The following is a 19,168-nucleotide window of genomic DNA, read 5'->3' as shown; positions in this document are numbered from 1 at the left end:
TTTTCCTAAGAATAATCGAATACATAAAGTTCCTAATAAAGTAGTGATAATTTTGCGAGGTATTGTTAAACACTTAGATTTTCGGATATACAATTTACTCTCTTTTAATTAGGACTTTTTTATCGTATAACATTTTTCTAAGGTCTACTCTTAGCATTTGATATTTGTAATTTTTGCTTGACACTTTTCATTACTTTAGTTGAGAAAAAATTATGATTTAGAAACAATTATTAAGTTGATCACATTTTTTTTCTTTATACAAATTAGTTTTAAACACTGAACGGTGAATTTCACATTCGCTGATACTTAAGTTCCAGTTGATATTCATATTTTTCTATGAAAGATATTCTGATTTAATCAAGTATGGATAAGCATTGAATTAGTTTAGGAATGAACAATGAAACTCGCTAAAGCATTCCGGATAAAGTATTTAGTTTAAGAGTATTTATTATGAAGTATAACTATATGAAAATAGTTCCTAAAGGTGTACAGCGTAAAGTATTATAAAAAGTATAGAATTTTTATGGGCTTTATTGTGCAATTTGTGCATGAAGAGAACCTCGCATAAAACAATAATTCAACGTAATACTTTTAGTGAATTTTTTAGGGAATTTATTTAAAATCTCGATAGTTTCAAAAACACACAAAAGAATTATAAAAAAAGCGTATGGAAAGCAAGATCTTATATTGATATCTTGCAAACAGAGAAATCTCTAGCCAAAGAAATGCATTTCTGTGTTTTTTCTATTGAGAAGCCCCGAAGCATTAAAAAAAATACTGAAACCTTTACGTAAATATAGAAGGAAGAATTACATTATTTATCCGGAATGACAAGCATAATCAAGAAAATTATATTCCTCTGAGAATTTTGAAGAGAAAAATCAGTGAAGAAAAGAAAAACAACCTATAAGATATTATAAATTTATTGCTAGTAATTTTCATTAATGGTAGTACATTTTTATTGAGAATACATAGTAATACATTAACAAAAAAAATAAAATAAAATAAAGACGTGAAACAAAGAGTAAAATATTCAAATATCGTAAAAAAGGATTTAAATATACACTCATGGGAGACTATTTTTCTAAAATGCTTGAAACTGATGAGAGAAAAAAGAATCATTCCCGAGTGAAATAAAAACATGTATTTGTGAGTTATTTGACATTTTTGGCAATTTTCTAAATGTGTGTGTGTGTGTGTCTCAGGAAAGAAAAAAAATGCGAGAGAAAACTATTCTCAAGATACTTGAATTGTGTGTTTACGTTTTTTCTGTCAATTCTTCGATTTTGAACAAAAAAAATCATCTGAGACATCAACTATCAAAAAAAATGTTGTAAGAAGACTAAAAAAAACATGCGTCAATAAAGATGGCTTAAGTAAGAAGTATGATGAAATCAAACAACTCACCAAGATAAATATAAATTCACCTTATATAGGAAAATATCATTATTCATTGCTGATTGTCTCGGTAACCAAGAAATAAATACAACAAAAATTAGTCAACTATTTGCACAGAAGGTTTGCAATAGAGGAATAAAAATCATAAGAAAAAAAAATTCAAAAATAAATATGATGTGCTCAGAATATATGGTGAATAAAATAATTATATACAGTAAAATATATACTGTGGAGAGTATAAATTGAAGGGAGGGCGGCGAGGAGGTGAAGCTGTAATTATAAAATTGACGAAATATCCCGATCGGTGACCAAGAAGCATTCTCAATTTTCAGCAGCGATGGTCTCCGCGGCCATTTGGCGGTTCCGCTCCAAGCGACTTTGCACACCGCTCGACTTGATCGTGGGATGATTATGATGCTCGAGATGGTGATGCGGTTGCGATTTTGCGGGTACAAAATGCTGATGACTAGAGTTTTTGTGGAGTGGCGATGAATTGGTGAAATGCGGGGCCTTCGGCATGTTCACCGGACGAATCCCAATGCGACCAGAGCCAGGAACCACGGGCGGGGATGCCACTGAAACGTGAAGGAAAAAGTATGAGAATCTGGCTCGTTGCCTCATGTCTTTAGCTTCAGCCTGTTGTGCTATATTTTGTGCAGTTATTATTGATTTGAATATAATTCTCGTAATGATTTATTGTTTTTTTTTTTAATTTATGCACATACTCTCATTCCTAATGTGATTAACCCCTTGTTGCCCACACACTGCAAATCTTGAGTGATCTAAAGAATCGCGCATTTAACTGTTTCCACATTCACCTCAATCTTGGCATTAGCATTTTGTATTTGTATGAAAAAGCCAGGAAACGAGTGACCTCCCCTTATTTGGTGTTCAAGTGAATGCGCACATGAATCAAGGCATATTCCCACTTACATTTCACGCTCTTGATCTCTCCGTCCTGGGATACGGAGATGGTGATATTGCCCCTCTTCTCAGTCACGAGCTCTCCTCCGGTGTTCGGGGGCGCCTTTTGGGGTGCATTCACGGGCCGCTGAGGCTGATTTGAGCCCTTCCACTTGGCATCTCCGCTGGACTTCTGCCTCTCAAATCTCTGCTCACGAGGTTTTCCCCTGTTCTGCCGAAAGCTTCCGCCGGCAGGTCCATTTCTGTTTCTGTAGCCACTCGATTGCTTCCACTGGCCGCCCTTTCCGCCGCCCTCCTGATTGTTGGGCCTCGGAGTACCAGGCTGCTGTGGTGTGCCACCATCACGCTCTGCATCGGCCAGGAAGTTGTACACCGGATCAGGCGGGGGACCCTGACCCAGAGCGAACTTCTTGTGCTCCTTGCCGCCCCGCAGGGCCTGTGTCGTCTTCTCGGGGCGCGCCTTCTCGGCAATCTGTGCCTCTGGGCTGTCATACGTGAAGTCCAGAGTGTCGTACTTATGCTGTCTTGGCCATTCCTCATCGCTGGGCGGTTTTATAGCCACCATTGCGTTATTTTTCACCGCCGCCAGTCTGTCTTCCATCGCCTCTCTGTGCTTCTTCTCGATCTCCTCATTCTTGAGACGGATCCGCTCCATGCGCTCCGTCAAGTTTTCCGTCTTGAGGTTTGCCATCGCCCGGGGCACTCGTGCTGCAGGTGCGAGAGAATGCCACAAATTTATCTCAGGGATGATCGCGGGAGGAAAAAGGTGTGTTAAATGTCGGAGGAGGAAATTTTGGTGTGTGTGCTGCTCTGTGTGGCCCACTTTCTCAACACCACATGTATTTCCGTGGTTTTTTCCAAATTTTCCACGTCACAATCCTCCGCGCACTCACACTGGGAATTGTCAGGCAGCACCTGGTGTCCGAAGCACTGGGAATTACCTTCTTTTCGCTCGATTCTTCGCGAGAATTGAGGAAAAATGCTGCAAAATATCCCAAATATGCGAAAATATTTGACGTTTTGGTGTGTGGAAAAGTGTCAGTATTCCAGTGTCAAATTTCGCTTTCCAATCCCAATTCCAATTGCGTTTCAAGATCATGGCACTTCTCAGTGTTTTCTTGTGAAACATTCTCCTCACCTTTGCCACTCAATTTCTCATGAAATCATCAAGCCGCGCTGGTGGAATTCTCGCGGAACCGCTGCTGCGAGTGCTGATAATGTGAGGTGTGCTGACGAGAGGCAGAAAGGATCAAGTTGAGAGTGAAAATGGGATTCACCAAGTCAGCTGTTTTGTTTCTCATTCTTATCATCATCTGCTCGGTTTTCGTGGCCAACGTCTCCAATCTGATTAACGCGAGTGGGAATGTGGCCAGGAGTGGTCCTGAGGAAGGATATGCCCGTGAGGCTAGACAGAGTGGCGCCAGGATAGGGAACAACACGGATCACTTGATGTGGTTCTTGCAGGTATGCTGACACATCATATTTTTATCACTCCCCCTCAGAGATGTTTCCATTGTCTACCACGCATTGTCTACACTCCCGGAGATGATGTAATTTATGAGTTGCCCATGATTTATGAATTTCACAATTTTTACCTGAAATCTCATGTATCGCAAATGCTTGTACATGAAGTTCATGAGAATAATTCTACATTCTTTGTATATTTATAGATATCTGACCTTCACATTAGCATGTTCAGAGATGAGGAGCGCATTCGAAATCTGGGCGATTTCATGCACCGGACCATCTCGGCGGTGAAGCCCACAGTGGTGGTTGTGAGCGGGGATCTAACGGACGCCAGGAGTCTGAATCACCTGGGCTCCGAGCAGTTTGAGGGCGAATGGAAGATTTACAAGAAACTTCTGCAGGAGCACAATGTGACATCGAAGACGGCGTGGCTAGATTTGCGTGGGAATCATGACAATTTCAACGTGGCCGGGAGGAATTCATCCAGCAACTTCTTCCACAAGTACTCTGTGCAGGGAAGCGCGCATTCCAGATCGTACATGCATCAGGTGGAGAAGGCTGGCGACAAGTACACATTTCTTGCGGTGGATGCGTGCCTAGAGCCGGGTCCAAAGAGGCCCTACAACTTCATAGGAATGCTCACGGCGGACGAAGTGCACAATATTGAGCGACTAATGGAGGAGGCGCGAAGGACGGGCAGCAAATACACCGTGTGGTTCGGCCACTATCCCACTTCCTGCATTCTGACAGCGGGCGCAGGCATCAGAGATGTCATTGGGCGCCACGAGGAGGGACTGGTGTACCTCTGTGGGCATCTGCACACAATGGGAGGTATGGTGAAGCGGATGTACACGCTCCAGAACGCGGGATTCTTGGAACTGGAGCTGGGCGACTGGAAGGACAATCGCCTCTTTAGACTGGCAGCTATCGATCATGGCATGTTCTCTTTCGTGGATGTTCATCACAACGAGTGGCCAATTGTGTTGGTGACAAATCCCAAGGATGCCACATTCAACAATCCATTGCGAGAGGATATTCGTCTCCAGGTGGAATCCACTCACATCAGACTTCTAGCATTTAGTGTGGCGCCAATTGTGGAGTGTCGCATTCGAGTGGATTCGGAGCCTTTTGGAGTGTGCGATAGAGCTGGAGAGGGAGTGTTTGTGGCCAAGTGGGAACCAGTGAGATACCGAGATGGCCTGCATCACGTGGAGGTGCTGGTGAAGGACGCTGATGGGCGAGAGAAGAGTGTGAGACAGGCTTTCTCACTGGATGGCACGTCGATTAGTTTCGCCATGAAGGCTCGGTTTGTGCTGATGACGGAAGCCTGTAATATTTTCCAGGCATTCTTCGGCACCACTCTGGTTCTCTGCCTTCTGCCACTGATCATCTTCCGTGTGTGGCACATGGCGGTGGTGCGCGGCAGGGCGAAGCGCCCTCGTATCCAGTGGAGCTTCGTGAGATGCTGGGTGAGGCGACTCTGGCTTCTCTCGTCTGTCAACAGACTCTTCTATCCGCTCCTGGTATTCTTCATCTATCTCCTCGTGGGACCGTGGTCTGTGGCAGATGTCATCGATGGCCACTTCGGGGTGGTCTTCATGTGGGGCATCCTCGTGGACGGCGTCCTCCTGCCAGGCTCTCTCACGTACCTCTATGGCTTCTTTCAAATCGCCCTCTGCCAACTGCCGCTCACCTATGTCTACGCCAGCATCCTCGATCGGCGCTATCGCCACACGATCAGCCCACCGACGCGGCCCAAGGGTCGCTTCAGGAAGTGCTTGCAACACTTGCCCTTCCTCACGATCATCACAGTGGAGCTCATCCTCATGTACTTCCACTGGGCATCCTACGGATTCTTGGCGCTCATTCTCGGACCACTGCGCACGTGGTCACTGATCCTGAACTTCACCTTGTGGTATCAAGCTCAATACATGCCTGACAAGTGTCTCCACGCTGGCTCAGCTGTGTGGTCAACGCAGCCCAAGTTGGTGAAGGACGACAATTGAGTCCGTGCAGAATATCTGTGGCACTTCCACCGTTCGTTAGTCTCTTTGTGATACGGTGATTTTCATGTCCAGAATTTCAGTAAATAGTGGTTCTGGCACTAAACACCCACATTTTCCCCACGCAAACATAATTGAATATTTTCTGAGTGTGGACTTACTTTTGGAGAAGCAATTTAATGACACACGATTTTTGGGAAGTTACTAAAGACAAGCACAAAGTCTGAGATGGCCTTAAAATTCTTTTTCAACTTTCTGAGTATTATTCTTGAGGTGTTGACTAAGATAGAGAGAGAGATGAAAAGAAATTTGTAAAATTCCAAGTTAACAAAATGTCTTTTTAAAAATTCTTATATTGATTTACACAAACACAGCAGAAGATATGTAGAAATGTATTTTCTTTTTTCTTGAGGACGTAACATTTGAATTGTCCGTGAAAATTCACTTCTAGTCCTTCTAGTCTAGACTAGATTACTATGTTACAAATGTTTTCTGCAATAGACATGATACTATTGCATGTTTTGGGGATGAATTTTATTGTAAAGACTGTAGTTGCATCTATATGTATGTATGTAGTTATTAAATGATAATATATTTAACAGTGCATCATTGCATTCTAATAATAAATCACAAGATGTCCCAGTAATATTGCTTTTTTGCGAGGAATTAAATTTTTTGGTTGATAAACGTTGATATAAAAGACGATTTACGGTTTCCCATTCAAGTTTGAAATGTGCAAAAACGGCCATTTGTTCCATGCACGATAAATTTTGCAACGGCCGGCAATTTTGCACCTAACCTCAGATTTTTTCATCGCGTCCTGCGTTGTGCGTCTTTTACAATCTTTTGTTCCTCGATTTTTCACGATTTTGTGTAAGGAATGGCAGAAATCAACCTCACCACACTCTCAGCGGCTCTGGACAATGTTTCCGGCAGTGGAGTTTCGTTCGAAAACAAGGAAAAGAACTGGGGAAGCAAGGAAGAAGGTAGAGTCTCTTGAGTTCGCTTTCTTGGGGGCTTTTCTCACAACACCTGGCCTTTTTCAGTTAAGGAATTGACGGATGCTATCGACAAGTGCCGGAATCTGGAATTTCTGAATCTGGCAGGGAACACACTTGGCGTGGAAGCGGCTCAGGAAGTGGGAAAATCACTGAAGAAGCATCCGGAGTTTCAGAGAGCGCTGTGGAAGGATTCATTCACGGGTCGACTTAAGACAGAGATTCCAATCGCTCTGCAGTCCATGGGCCGAGGCATAATCGATGCTGGAGCTCATCTCACCGTGTTCGACTGCAGCGACAATGCTCTGGGACCCAATGGCATGAAGGGTCTCGTGGAGTTGTTCAGCAGCGCCGCGTGTTTCTCCCTGCAGGAGTTGAAGATCAACAATTGCGGTCTTGGCATTGATGGTGGGAAGATGTTGGCGAAGGCTCTGACTGAGTGTTTGAAGGCCAGCCTCAAGACGCCCACGCCCATGAAGCTGAAGGTGTTTATTGCCGGGCGGAATCGCTTAGAGAACAAAGGAGCCGAAGCTCTGGCGGGATTCTTTGCACAAGTGAAGACTCTGGAGGAATTGGCAATGCCACAGAATGGGATCTACCATGAGGGCATTACAGCTCTGTCGGCGGCTTTGAAGAAGAACCAAAATATGCAGGTCCTGAATTTGAATGACAACACAATTGGATCGAAGGGAGCAGAAGCACTGGCCGATGCCATGTGCAACATGCACAAGCTCAGAGAGATCAATTTCGGAGATTGTCTGCTGAAGACGCGCGGTGCAACGTTGCTCGGCGAGGTCTTGAGCGACCAGCATGAGGCTCTGGAGGTTCTCACGCTGAATGACAACGAAATTGGCCCCAACGGCGGACTTTCCCTGGCCTTCGCCATGGCCAACAAAGTCAACCTGCAGACGCTGCAGCTGAATGGGAATCACTTCGGGCGAGAATGTCGCGAGCTGATCGCGGATGAGCTTAGGCGGTTCAACCTGGAGAACGCCTTGGCGCCAATGGACGAGGATGACTCTGAGGAGGACGACGGCGAGGGAGAGTATGAAGAGGGCGAGGACGAGCTGGAGGAGGAGGAGGAAATTGACACTGAGGATATCGAGGACGAGGACGAGTGTGCTGATGATGATGACGAGACTGATGAAGCTGTTGAGGATGGTGGTCAGGAGGCAAATATGCCGAACTTGAGTATTCTCACACCACCAACCAGAGTCCAGGCTTCTCCAGTTGAGACCTTCTGTCGCAGTGAGAAGCCCACTCTGGCCATGTTCAATGCCATCGATGGCAAGGATCGCGTGGCCGCTTTCCAGGAATATCTCAAGAGTCTGCCCAGCGACTTCTACCTCGTCTACTTGGTCTTCACTATCCTCAAGTGTTCAGACCTGAGTTTGCAGTCCAAGGAGGCGCTCGCTGTGTCAGATGCCCTCTTTGCGGACGCTTTCCAGTACGCCCAGGACAATTCTCAAGTGAATTCCGTGCGGAACTTCTTCCTCATCCAACTGTGCCTGCTGCGCTGCGAGGACAAAACCTTCCAGCCAACCTACAACACTCAGGCTTGTCGGAGTGCCCTCGAGAGCGCGATGAAGAAGAACTTCTTCCCATCTGATCTTCGGGGTACTTTTGAATGTTTCTTAGACAAGATGAAGTTCGACTAGACGTGGACGAAAATCTGGGCGCAACTAAATCGTGAGTTGAACTGATGAGGCTATTTTGGAAGCCAATTTGAGGATTAAAATTAAATTTGTGTCGAGATAAAATGGCTTTTCATTTCGCTGAGAGTACATAAAGGAAAGGCGATAAGTATCTTATACGCGTAGAAAACGTAGTTTTATTTTTCTACGTGCCAACAGCGGTACAGTACATGTAAGTAGACTTCATGAGGAAACAAAATAGGATAGATTGGGCGAAAACATAACGCGTTAATTTCCTAATTCACGCTACCTGTCGACATCCTCCATTTACACACGTACACATAATAGTAATAATATAATAATCAAGGGGGAAACTTATATCGAGATGAGCTCTAGAGAGAGTATGAAAGGGGCGCTTCTATGCGTGGGGGCGCTCATATTGCTTGGGAGGCGCTTGGGGCTGGGATGCGCTCCTCCTTGAGCTCCTCGAGACGCTCTGCGACGCGATCGAGATTGGCGGACATGCCGGTGATGGAGGCGCACTCTTCATCTGTGATGTCCTGCTTTGTGGTCCCCGGATCGAAGTCCTTGTCGGCAATGAGGGTCATCGTTTCGTCCACGGTGACTCCGCTGGAGCTGGACGCCACGCTGGCGCCTGAGTTGCTGTTGGTGGCCGGCGAGTGGGCGGCCGATGATGGTGATGACACGGAGGAGGCGCACAACTTCGAGACGAAGAACTTTGGTGTGATGCGCCCCTCGTAGGTGCCCGAATCGGGGCTGGGGCAGAGGGGCGACGGGGTCTGGCACACGGGCGACGAGCCGCGGCTCTCGAGGAACATCTTCTTGTACGGCGGCGGGGAGCACGTGGAGCTGTTGTCGTCCAGGTCGAACTTGCGCTTCACGGGGCACAGGGTGCTGGGTCGCATGGCGTTGGGCGACATGGAGCGTCGCGTGGCGAAGGTCTTGCGGGTGGGACTGGGTGACATCACCTGGTAGCGCAGCGCGTTGCCGCGGCTCGTGGGCGACGGGCTGGAGCAACTGAGGAGGCCTCCGGTGGGCAGGTTCACGTGGAGTGGATTCGTCAGATCGTCGCTCTGCGGGAAAAGGGAAGCAGATGAGATGAAGATTTCGAAAGGAATATGGCTACTCACGTCTCTGCTCTTGAAGGACCACCCCTCCGTGACTATGCGGAGGTCCTCGCAGCTCTGGGACATCTGCATGGCGCAGTGAACCTCGCGCTCGTGGTTCACTTCGCGGCTGTTCATGTCTACGCACTCCTCCTGGCGTAGCTGGGAAACTCGCGGGGTGAGTCGCGGCCCCCCGCCGGGGCTCATGGCACTGCCGGCTAGGGGGCTGTAGCTGGCCGAATAGCGGCGCGTCCGGGCGAAGATGTTGATGGCCGGCGATGGTGAAATGTCCCTGCAAGAGAAAATTTTCCATTGAAATCAAAGCCAATTTGCGGGCCGTGGCGGCGAGTGGCTGACCTGGAAGACGCGCTGGTGGCTTGGGTGGATGTCATAGTTTGTATTCCGGCTGTGATGTTATTAATGAGGGGGGCACTTGAGCACCTTTTCAGGTTTGAGTCCCCATCCATGACTCGATCTTTTTCACCAAAAATAGAGATGTATCGTCCACTGTCAGGCAGTAAAATCAATTGGCATTTTCCACCTCAGCACTGTCCACACGGATTCTCCGGTTGCACTTATTTGACTGTCCAGGTGTGCCTTGAACTGCAGTGAGTGGTTCTGGGCGGAAAATCGCAGCGGAATTAGGCGAAATATTTCCTTTTCTTGGCTTACAATTCACCAATCTCCCAAATATTTTGACACGATGAGCGAAGCGCCGTGACAGCTCGTGTCAGTCCGGCCAACTTTGAGCATGAACCAACGGTCGTTTGTTTACCATCTCTGCATTTTTCCGAGTTTTCACACATTTTCTGCGCATAAATCATCCTGACTCGTGCATAAATTTGACTATAGTGTGCTTTTGTAGTGTGTGCATCGTGATGTCTTGCCGAAACACCCCGCGAACACCCAAAAATCCCATAAGAAATGCAACGCCGAAATCTTCAAGCAAGCCACCGCGGAAACGCGATTTCTCGAGTGAGTCGGGAAAACTCCTCAACACGGCCTTCTCAGTGGAGAACAGGAGTGCCAAGAAGAGGATCCATCTTCCTCCAGCCACGGACTCCTTCACCACATCGACGACTACGCCTAAGCGCGAGAATCCGCGGTATTTCTTCACTCCGGAGTGTTTTGCCAACGTCTCGATGGACGCTTCCGGGAAGGTGGCCGGGAGGACTTCGGCTGGCCAGGAGGAGGGCCAGGAAGTGAGCAATCTCACTGTGGCGGTGAGAGTGCGACCGATGAACAAGCAGGAGCTGACGATGTCTGGCGTGGGAAATGTGATCCAGGTGGAAAACAATGAGGTCACTGTTCTCGCGGGAACATCTGCCGACAGCTCGAATGGTATCACTCGAGGATTCGTCTACGACTGCGCCTTCTGGTCGTGCAACTCGCAGCATCACGGGTACGCGGACCAGAAGGCCATCTTCGACAGCATCGGAGCGCCGCTGGTGGACAGAGCCTTCGAGGGATACAACGTTTGTCTCTTCGCCTACGGACAGACATCGTCCGGGAAGAGTTACAGCATGATGGGCATTGACACTGGTGAGATCCTGTGAGAGACGGAATTTTCCCAGGGATTTCCTGGAATTTGAAGCTCTCGCACTGCGAAAAGCATTGTTTTTTTCTGAATCTTTGGCGCTAGCGCCATCTAGAAGTGCGTAGATATTCGGGGTGCTGGGACAGGGTGGCTTGGGAAATGTATTTCCTCTGCTTTCCCATGGGAAATCGACGAAGATACGAGCACAACTTGCCGGCCACCCTGTGGTGACGCAGCTCGAGAGTGCGATTCGCCGAGTGTTGCTTCGACCGAGAGTGTGGCGGCTCTTGTAATCCGGCTTCTCGGAGGTCAGGTTATGGATTGATTTGAGGTCGGGGGCTCTGCGTGCTGGACGGGTCATGTTGACGGGACGTCCGCACTAAGCTCGCCATCAATATGGGCGCCGTGGCGGAGGCCGCGGCGTGCAGGTTGGCTAAGGAGGGGCGCACCGGGCCAGAGGTGAAAACCAGCAGCCAAAAGTCCCCGTGGTCAGCAGTAGTGGGATCGCGTCCCGGAGTGAGCTCCCAGCACCAGCCCGATCAATAGAGTCATACCATAATCTTTTTACCATCGCCAACATATGTGAGTTTGTGTCCTGATAAAAATGTCTCTTTTTCCAGGCGATAGCGATGTAATTCACCCCAATTCCGAGGTCGGCATCATTCCGCGCTTCTGCCATGAGCTCTTTAGGCGAATCGACGCCATGGGCGGAAAGATAATGGCTGAGGTGGAAGTGAGCTACTTTGAAATCTACAATGAGAAGATCCACGACCTTCTCAGCGTGAGCTCGAGTCGCAACACCACACCGAATGGGCGGAAGAGCGCTCTGAGGGTGCGAGAGCACGCCTTGTGGGGACCGTATGTTGTGGACTTGTCAGCTCATCCGGTGGACTCGTATGCGGCGCTGAAGACATGGATGATTCTGGGCAACAGTCAGAGAGCCACGGCGGCCACTGGTATGAATGACAAGAGCTCAAGGTCTCACTCCATCTTCAACATTGTCCTGAATCTCTGGGAGCGCGGCGACGATAAACGCCAACAGACTCGACGCAGCAAGATTAGTCTGGTGGATTTGGCTGGCAGTGAGCGCATGAATCCCACCTGCACGAGTGCAGATCGGCTCAAGGAGGGCATCAGCATCAACAGAAGTCTCCTGACCCTCGGGAAGGTCATCGCAGCGCTGGCGACATCGAAGAAGGGCTCTCTCGGGCACATTCCCTATCGCGAATCCGTGCTCACGTGGCTACTCAAGGTGAGTGTGAAGCTCTCTGTGGGGTTTTGTGGGATTTCTCAGCACTCAAGGTTTATTCTTATTCAATGTCTTCTCATGGAATTATTGCTATAGATTGTGACCGGAAATGCTTGTTTAGAGATGATTAGTTAGAATTATCTGCTGATAAGTTCAATTTTTGGAGGATTTTTCTGCTCTTCCTAAACTGCCTTCAAAGCATTTTTGCGTCTCTCTGTTATTGTTTATTTTCTAGGGAAATCCAACAAATTTTAAACACTAATATTGCTGTCTCTGCGTCATCACGACTTTTTATCAATTAAATCCCCTTGCAAGTTCATAATATTTTTATTTCTTACAAAATATTCAGACGATAAGCAAGTCTTTTGCAAGTGCTCGTTCTCATTTCCGTTGGCTCAATTCAATGTCTCTGATAGGAAATTCAGTCTCGCGGGGGTTTTTATGGATCTGTGATGTTTGCACTTGCATTCTTGAAGACACTTGCATCCGCATTTCTTCCTCCTTGTGCCCGAGAAGTCTGCGGAATTGAGAGATAAGTGGCGAATTCACTTTGACACAATAACCATCATCACTCACCTGCATTTTCTTCACTCTTGTCATGCCTTTGCGATCCTTTGTTCTTAAAGATGTTCAGCATTTTCGGTATTTTTCCTCTTGCCTTTTTGCTGCACTTTTCACGAGAAGTCAACCATGAAATGAGCGCTGTAGAAGTTTTTCATGGTGCTTAATGCAGTGTGGAATAAATGAGAAATTCCGGTTGTGATAAAAAAATTGTGGTTTCTATCCAAAGTTGGGGTTTTCCTTCGAGATTTATAACATTCTTTTTACCATCGTTTTGCGGCGTGACTCCTTATCAGAAGTGTTGAGCGGTTATTATAATATTCACATGACTATAGAGAAGGCAAAAGACAACGTATTTATTTCATAAACTGGGATTTTTATTTTATATTATTAATTATGGGAAAAAAATATCCATTAAGTACCAGAAAAAGTTTCCAACATTTACATATTTTCCAGATTATTTCGCAAAACAATTTACATTTTTCTCACTATACATTCAGTCTTTATTACAAAGGCAATTGATTTTGCTGGAAAAAGTTCAATCAACGTTTTATTATATTTATTATTATTTCATTATCTCTTAAATTTACAACATCAGTAAAAATGTTTTGATTCAATAACGAATGTTAAGTAAAAGTTGTATATAAAGTTTATATTTCCATTATAAATATTTCTTTTATCTTATTTTACACATCTGCACAAAATATTAATATTATATTTCTTGTGTTGTAAATATTTTCATCAAAATCTCCCTTATACACAGTATAATGAGCCGAATTATATACTTTTTTTTTGTTAGTTTGTGACGGTTTTTAGGGGAAAAATGTGAGTAATTTTGTATCAAACAAAATAAGTGCATTTATTCCTCATGCTCATCAGCCTCGCAGATGGATTCCTTCTGCTGGCGATTCTCACGCTTACGAATGTAAGCAATTAATGGACGTTTCTTCTGCTCTTTGCAAAAGGGACAAGATTCTTTGCGCACTTTGTCCACCACTCCTTTGTTGGCGGCTCGCTTGTTGTTGCCTCCTGGAAGGACAAGAGAATGTGGGAAATCAATTTCAATTGCACTCTCGTGTTATTATATATTTATTGAAATTGTAGACAATTTATCTTTAATTACACCGAGTATTTTCTTAAGTAAACACTCAAGTTTCAAGCTATAAGTCGCTGTTGCGCAGAGATAAGGTGTTATATAATGATTCTTTCTCAATTAAATGAATCAGTTTCCACACATTTATCAATTAACTGGTAAAACAACTCATTGGGTTTTTTTTCATGAATTTCTACTTTACAATCTTTTGTTCTTTGTCCCCTTTTTATAATTCCGATTCAAGAGTCAAGATCTCATCTTTTTTAGAACGGTGGCACTTGACATTATCACTTTATCAGAGAGACTCTTGTGTGCTGCAAACATCATTTCAATAACAGGTCAGAATAATTTATAGTGCCACACGTTTTCTTCTATCCTCTTCACATGTTTCCTCCTTTTGGGGTCTTATAAATAGGTAATAATTGTGGGGCTTTAAAAGTGGAGGAGTTTAGTTGAGTGTCTCTGTGATTGGCTGGTAGAGCAATTATACAGAATTGTGCCACGTAAATGAAATATACATTTGCCCTCTATGGACAAAAGAGGGTGATAAAAAGCAGAGAGAGACATCACTTGATAAAAAGTGATTAAAACAGACTTTCTCTTATCAGTTTGGGCCATGCCACGAGGTTGAGAGCGCGTCTATATGACTTTTTTTATAATTGCAATATTTACATCTATTTTCTTCTCCACCTCTTTTTTTACTACGCAATTTCTTCTGCGCTCTCAAGCACGTTGTGGACTTTTTTGTGAGATTGTCGTAGAGTGTTGAGAGGCACTACTATTATTATAGTTGCGCGATGGAATTGTGAAAGGGGAAATGGAATGGCGTATAAGATTGTACAACACACTGGCTCAACATGGGGCCATGAAGCGTCCGATTTGAGCTCTGAATGTGTGTCGTGTGAGTGTGATATATACGCACTGTGTTTATTGAATTGCGCGTTTTTTTCTGTCCCGTCGCTTTTTCCAGTGTACTATCATGCCACGCCTGTGGATTGCAGCCCCTAAGCGCGGGCTCGCATTCAGCTGGGGCGGAGGTAAATGCACTTTTAGCGTGTCGCGGTGGGTTATTTTTAAACAGTCACATCACACTGACAAAGTGGTGGTCATCGCAGGAGAGAGAGACAGAGGAGATGCCATGGAATGTTGCGATGCGTGGAGGAAAAAGGGAAAGGCGGAAAATGTTCACCTTGGTTGTAATATGAGGTGGCAGCCGAGGACGCGTTGGTGGGCTTGAAGGATGACTCCAGGGTGCCATAGGGGAACTTCTCGAAGTCCCTGTACACTGGACTCCTCATGGACGAGTAGCTCATGCAGTCGCCCAAGTATGCATTGTAGACATCCATTATTTTCTTGCTGTTTTACTCCCACTTGTCACCGCTTTTGCTGCTCGATGGCGATGTTGTTCAGCTTTTTGCTGTGTTTACGTCGAATTTTTGTTATTTCTGGCGCTATTTGCTCCTATACGAGGCACATTTCAGCTTCTTTATGCCTTGAATAATTGTTTACAACAAAGTTCTCTTGTCCACTTTGTACACAAAACTGTACAGTAAATCTAATTCACTGCGTTGTTCTGTCTTTATTTGGCCCCAAAGTAGGAAAAGATGAAAAATCTCACTTTTGGAATGAAAAATCTCTTCTGTCTTTAAAGTGAAATAGATGGTTTACGTGCTGTTGCTCACGACTTGACTCGTTCACGTTTGATGTGAAACTGAAATTAACATAAAACCTAGCAGAGCAAGAACGAGGGCGATCCATACGATACGTAGAGAGCGTCCGAGTGTGTTGGTGAATACGTTTTATTTTCCTCTCCTTCGCTGTATTCGCGGGATTTTTCGTTGTGTGTCTCTTGGCGATACTGTAATAAAATACTTCAACTCTGGGAGATTATAAAATCATAAACCAGTGAATTCGTATTTGCTGCATTATTCTCCATTGGGATGACTGAAAGTGATAGTTTAAGTGTGTTATTCGCGAAAAATGACCCGTGATTTTAAAGAAATACTTTGAGATTCTATGTAGATGTAACCGTAAATTTGAATGAAACCTTGGACAATTAAATAACATAATAATTACCCAAATTTTACCTTCAAACTAAATATGATTTTGAGAAATCTCTGCAAGAAAAAGACTAGTACTTGGAATATCACAGCAAATACCTAAATTTTACAATCTACAATAGTAAGAAATGCACATAAAGTATGTATTATCATGTGTCGTGACGCAAATAAATATTTTACTAAGGGACTTCAAATGACGCGCATTGAGACACTCAAGATTTTCCTTCCTGACTCTGAACATATATTCTTTCTTGCTTGGATTTAACAGCGGTAAACAATATTGCTTTGCTGATAAAGGAAAGAAACGACTTTTGAGATAATTAAACAGAAACGAAGCCCTGATAAAAGTGTCGTGGTCGTGAAGAACATACAAGGAAGATATTTTGATTAGATATCATCAATTTGCTTGTAAATTTTATGGACATTCCAAATAATGAGCCTTGACTGAAGGAGAAGAGAGAGAGAGATTAGTTACAGTATCACTAATTAATTTTACCCGCTTTTCTGGGCCTTGCAGGAGAATTTGGGCGGAAATTCGAAGACCGTGATGTTGGCCACGATATCACCGGCCAGCATTCATTTGGAGGAGACTCTGGCGACGCTGCGATACGCCTGCCAAGCGCGTGCTATCGTGAATCGCGTGAAGGTGAATGAGGATCCGCATGACAAGATCATCAGGGAGTTGAGGGCTGAGGTGGAGCGATTGCAGGTGTTGCAGCAGGATTACGAGCGCCAACAGCAGAGGAATGCAGTGACGGAGACTGGAGCTGTGCGGCACATTGTGATCGAGACGAGTGGCGGCGTAGACGAGCGCGAACTGGAAAAGCTGAGGAAGGAATTGAGTCAGTCGAAGCAGGAGCTGGCCAAGGCCCAGAGATCCTGGATGGAGCGTCTTCGTGAGGCAGAATCAATGCGCAAGAGCGAAATGGAGGTACTTAAGCGGAAGGGATTGACTCTGGGATCGGAAGTGTCGAGGAAAGAGACGTGCCTGGTGAATCTGGATCCAGATCACATACTCTCGGGCACACTGGTGTTCAGACTTCCGCTGGGGAAGGTGAAATTGGGCAGAAATCACCCCACGTCGAAAGAGCAGCCAGATATTGTCTTGGAAGGTCCTTTGGTGTCGTTCAACCATTGGTGAGTTTTTGTCCACATGACTAATGACGGTCTGATAAGGTCACGGTGATAAAACAATTGACACTCAATTCTCCATCATCGTAAAAAGTATGAATTTATCTAGACAATGAGCACAGAAATGTTGTAAAACAGGTCCTGCAATGGCTATTGATTTTTGAGCGAAAGGTCAGTTCTTTGCCTTTAGTTGTGAGCTCACTGTGAGACATTCTGCAGGCAAGATGAGCACTGAAGTACTGAGATTCCATTGGTAGGAGTGTTTAGATTATTAAATTGGTAAAGACTACACTATCATTAATTTTAGCGGTTCGTGAAGTGTGCTTCCGTAAATAATCACGTGGAGGTCAACAGAATTTCGAATTGTGGTTCATTAGCAAGTCTGCCGTTTTTCTACTTTATTGCGTGATTCTATATCATTTTTTTAATGTTTTCAATGGACAATTTACATTTACAGTTTTTCGGTGAAATTGCGACGAACTGTCTCGCATTTTTTCCACGCGACACACGTTTTGCTCTCTACGCAACAGTCTCTGGTTAATTAGTAGTAATCGATTGGATAATTGTGGGGATAAGAATGATTGATTATACCTCTCTATATTTCCTGCCATTTAATTGACAATAATCTCTCTTGCAGCGCGTTCGAGAACAATGCCGGCATCCTCTATTTAACACCACTTTCGCTGGACTTTGAGACGTTCGTCAATGGACAATTGATTGATGGCCGAACGGAGCTTCACCATGGCGATCGCGTGATTATCGGTGGATCACACTACTTTCGTGTGTCGAATCCCGCTGAAGGACGTCCTGATGAGGCGCTCTTTGACTTCCATCAGGCTCATCTGGAGTTCCAGTTGGAGCAGGAGAAGAGACTGCGCGAGGAGGTGGACGCGGAGAAGCGGAACGCCGAGAGAGAAATGCAGAAGGAGCTGGATTCACTGCAGAGGGAGGTTGAGCGTCTCAGGACACGCAAGGAGTGCGTGGAAGTTGAACTGGAGATGCTGAAGGATTGTGCTGAGAGGCCAGATTTGGAGGTGCATCGCAAATCGAATATTCTGGCGGATCTACAGAATATCATGATGCATCCCAGTGAGGATAGTTTGCACAAAATACAGCTGCAAGTGAAGGAGGCAACGCAGAGATGCAGGGATTTCGGATTGAGGGAATTTGAGTTCCGACAGAGTCAAGTGTGCGATGAGTTTGGACTGTTCAAGGCTGTGGTGAATATTGTGGACAGGAGGAGCAAGAGGGTAGCAGATTGGCCACCGGCGCGACTTGAGGTGTGGCTCGAGATGATGCGGAATGCCGAGATGGAGCCCTCGAGGGTGTTTGAGGTGTTGGACGTGGAATGGAGGAGCCTCGATGAGGCGAATGAGAATGCTCTGAATGAGTCCATCAACTCTGGAAAGAGGATTTCACTGAGTCTCAGCAGTCGCCTGGGAAACAGAACGCCTCCGTCACGTATAAAATCTGCCCTGAGCTCGTCTCACAAGAAATCTGGAACTCCTTTGAGTGCTCGGAATCAGACGCCCGGAGACTTCCCGATCAAAGCCAGACCGTACTTGAAGGACCTCAATGTGGCCATGAGCTGCTTGAAGAATCTCTGCTGTGACGATCAGATGAGCAACAGGAGTCGAGAGATGCTCGGGATGATCGATGAGATGGATGAAATTGTTGGCCGAATGACTCATTTGATCAGAGAGAAGGACAGTGAAGCTAAAACGCCAAAGACGCCCAAATCCGTGAGGTTTCGCTTCGACTGACTAGGCTAATGCATCAAGGAAATATATTTCCCACATTTACTTACATCAATCCAGTCGAAATCCGTGACTTTTGAACTCATATTTGCCAATTGAACTTTTGAACGCTTAAGAGAATGGAATAAAGATATGTGAAATTTACAAAAATCTGGATATTTCTGTGTTGGTGAAAGTGAAAAGTTGCTAAACGGAGGAGAAATTTGCTCGTGGATCAGAGACAATCACG

The 19,168-nt window shown here is 45.4% G+C and overlaps 6 protein-coding genes across 6 annotated transcripts; 3 read left to right on the top strand and 3 right to left on the bottom strand.

Annotated features, from left to right (window-relative positions):
* Window positions 1-1,704: 1,704 nt before the first annotated feature.
* Window positions 1,705-3,352, bottom strand: LOC132259754 (uncharacterized). The gene is made up of 3 exons (XM_059757510.1): window positions 3,264-3,352; window positions 2,332-3,030; window positions 1,705-1,973 (listed from the first exon to the last, which is right to left on the bottom strand). Exons 2-3 carry the CDS (start codon window positions 3,011-3,013, stop codon window positions 1,720-1,722), a joined length of 936 nt encoding a protein of 311 aa, XP_059613493.1. The 5' UTR covers window positions 3,014-3,030; window positions 3,264-3,352; the 3' UTR covers window positions 1,705-1,719.
* A 222-nt stretch (window positions 3,353-3,574) lies between these two features.
* LOC132259753 (transmembrane protein 62-like) lies at window positions 3,575-6,430 on the top strand. The gene is made up of 2 exons (XM_059757509.1): window positions 3,575-3,786; window positions 3,993-6,430. Exons 1-2 carry the CDS (start codon window positions 3,589-3,591, stop codon window positions 5,793-5,795), a joined length of 2,001 nt encoding a protein of 666 aa, XP_059613492.1. The 5' UTR covers window positions 3,575-3,588; the 3' UTR covers window positions 5,796-6,430.
* A 164-nt stretch (window positions 6,431-6,594) lies between these two features.
* LOC132260387 (ran GTPase-activating protein) lies at window positions 6,595-8,472 on the top strand. The gene is made up of 2 exons (XM_059758455.1): window positions 6,595-6,778; window positions 6,839-8,472. Exons 1-2 carry the CDS (start codon window positions 6,673-6,675, stop codon window positions 8,446-8,448), a joined length of 1,716 nt encoding a protein of 571 aa, XP_059614438.1. The 5' UTR covers window positions 6,595-6,672; the 3' UTR covers window positions 8,449-8,472.
* A 386-nt stretch (window positions 8,473-8,858) lies between these two features.
* On the bottom strand, window positions 8,859-10,253 carry LOC132260388 (P2R1A-PPP2R2A-interacting phosphatase regulator 1). The gene is made up of 3 exons (XM_059758456.1): window positions 9,909-10,253; window positions 9,576-9,843; window positions 8,859-9,518 (listed from the first exon to the last, which is right to left on the bottom strand). Exons 1-3 carry the CDS (start codon window positions 10,016-10,018, stop codon window positions 8,859-8,861), a joined length of 1,038 nt encoding a protein of 345 aa, XP_059614439.1. The 5' UTR covers window positions 10,019-10,253.
* A 176-nt stretch (window positions 10,254-10,429) lies between these two features.
* On the top strand, window positions 10,430-19,148 carry LOC132259278 (kinesin-like protein KIF14). The gene is made up of 4 exons (XM_059756841.1): window positions 10,430-11,093; window positions 11,709-12,340; window positions 16,569-17,188; window positions 17,820-19,148. The coding sequence occupies exons 1-4, from the start codon at window positions 10,430-10,432 to the stop codon at window positions 18,943-18,945; spliced, it is 3,042 nt and encodes a 1,013-aa protein (XP_059612824.1). The 3' UTR covers window positions 18,946-19,148.
* LOC132261237 (uncharacterized) lies at window positions 13,254-16,520 on the bottom strand. The gene is made up of 2 exons (XM_059759947.1): window positions 15,181-16,520; window positions 13,254-13,927 (listed from the first exon to the last, which is right to left on the bottom strand). The coding sequence occupies exons 1-2, from the start codon at window positions 15,335-15,337 to the stop codon at window positions 13,758-13,760; spliced, it is 327 nt and encodes a 108-aa protein (XP_059615930.1). The 5' UTR covers window positions 15,338-16,520; the 3' UTR covers window positions 13,254-13,757.
* Window positions 19,149-19,168: the final 20 nt, after the last annotated feature.

The sequence above is a fragment of the Phlebotomus argentipes genome, unplaced genomic scaffold (assembly GCF_947086385.1).
Source record: "Phlebotomus argentipes unplaced genomic scaffold, Phlebotomus argentipes genome assembly scaffold_18, whole genome shotgun sequence".
In the NCBI taxonomy this organism is placed as follows: domain Eukaryota; kingdom Metazoa; phylum Arthropoda; class Insecta; order Diptera; family Psychodidae; genus Phlebotomus; species Phlebotomus argentipes.
This window is presented reverse-complemented; position numbering and strand designations above follow the sequence as displayed.

Coding starts and splice junctions, on each gene's coding strand:
- LOC132260387 (XM_059758455.1), top strand. CDS start 6,673: ATGGCAGAAATCAACCTCACCACACTCTCAGCGGCTCTGGACAATGTT. Junction 6,779..6,838: donor CTGGGGAAGCAAGGAAGAAG/GTAGAGTCTCTT, acceptor GGCCTTTTTCAG/TTAAGGAATTGACGGATGCT.
- LOC132261237 (XM_059759947.1), bottom strand. CDS start 15,337: ATGGATGTCTACAATGCATACTTGGGCGACTGCATGAGCTACTCGTCC. Junction 13,928..15,180: donor CACCTCATATTACAACCAAG/GTGAACATTTTC, acceptor TTGTCCTTCCAG/GAGGCAACAACAAGCGAGCC.
- LOC132259754 (XM_059757510.1), bottom strand. CDS start 3,013: ATGGCAAACCTCAAGACGGAAAACTTGACGGAGCGCATGGAGCGGATC. Junction 1,974..2,331: donor AGAGATCAAGAGCGTGAAAT/GTAAGTGGGAAT, acceptor TTCACGTTTCAG/TGGCATCCCCGCCCGTGGTT.
- LOC132260388 (XM_059758456.1), bottom strand. CDS start 10,018: ATGGATGGGGACTCAAACCTGAAAAGGTGCTCAAGTGCCCCCCTCATT. Junction 9,844..9,908: donor GCCACCAGCGCGTCTTCCAG/GTCAGCCACTCG, acceptor TTTCTCTTGCAG/GGACATTTCACCATCGCCGG. Junction 9,519..9,575: donor GGTCCTTCAAGAGCAGAGAC/GTGAGTAGCCAT, acceptor CTTTTCCCGCAG/AGCGACGATCTGACGAATCC.
- LOC132259753 (XM_059757509.1), top strand. CDS start 3,589: ATGGGATTCACCAAGTCAGCTGTTTTGTTTCTCATTCTTATCATCATC. Junction 3,787..3,992: donor ACTTGATGTGGTTCTTGCAG/GTATGCTGACAC, acceptor GTATATTTATAG/ATATCTGACCTTCACATTAG.
- LOC132259278 (XM_059756841.1), top strand. CDS start 10,430: ATGTCTTGCCGAAACACCCCGCGAACACCCAAAAATCCCATAAGAAAT. Junction 12,341..16,568: donor TGCTCACGTGGCTACTCAAG/GTGAGTGTGAAG, acceptor TGGGCCTTGCAG/GAGAATTTGGGCGGAAATTC. Junction 17,189..17,819: donor TTGGTGTCGTTCAACCATTG/GTGAGTTTTTGT, acceptor TCTCTCTTGCAG/CGCGTTCGAGAACAATGCCG.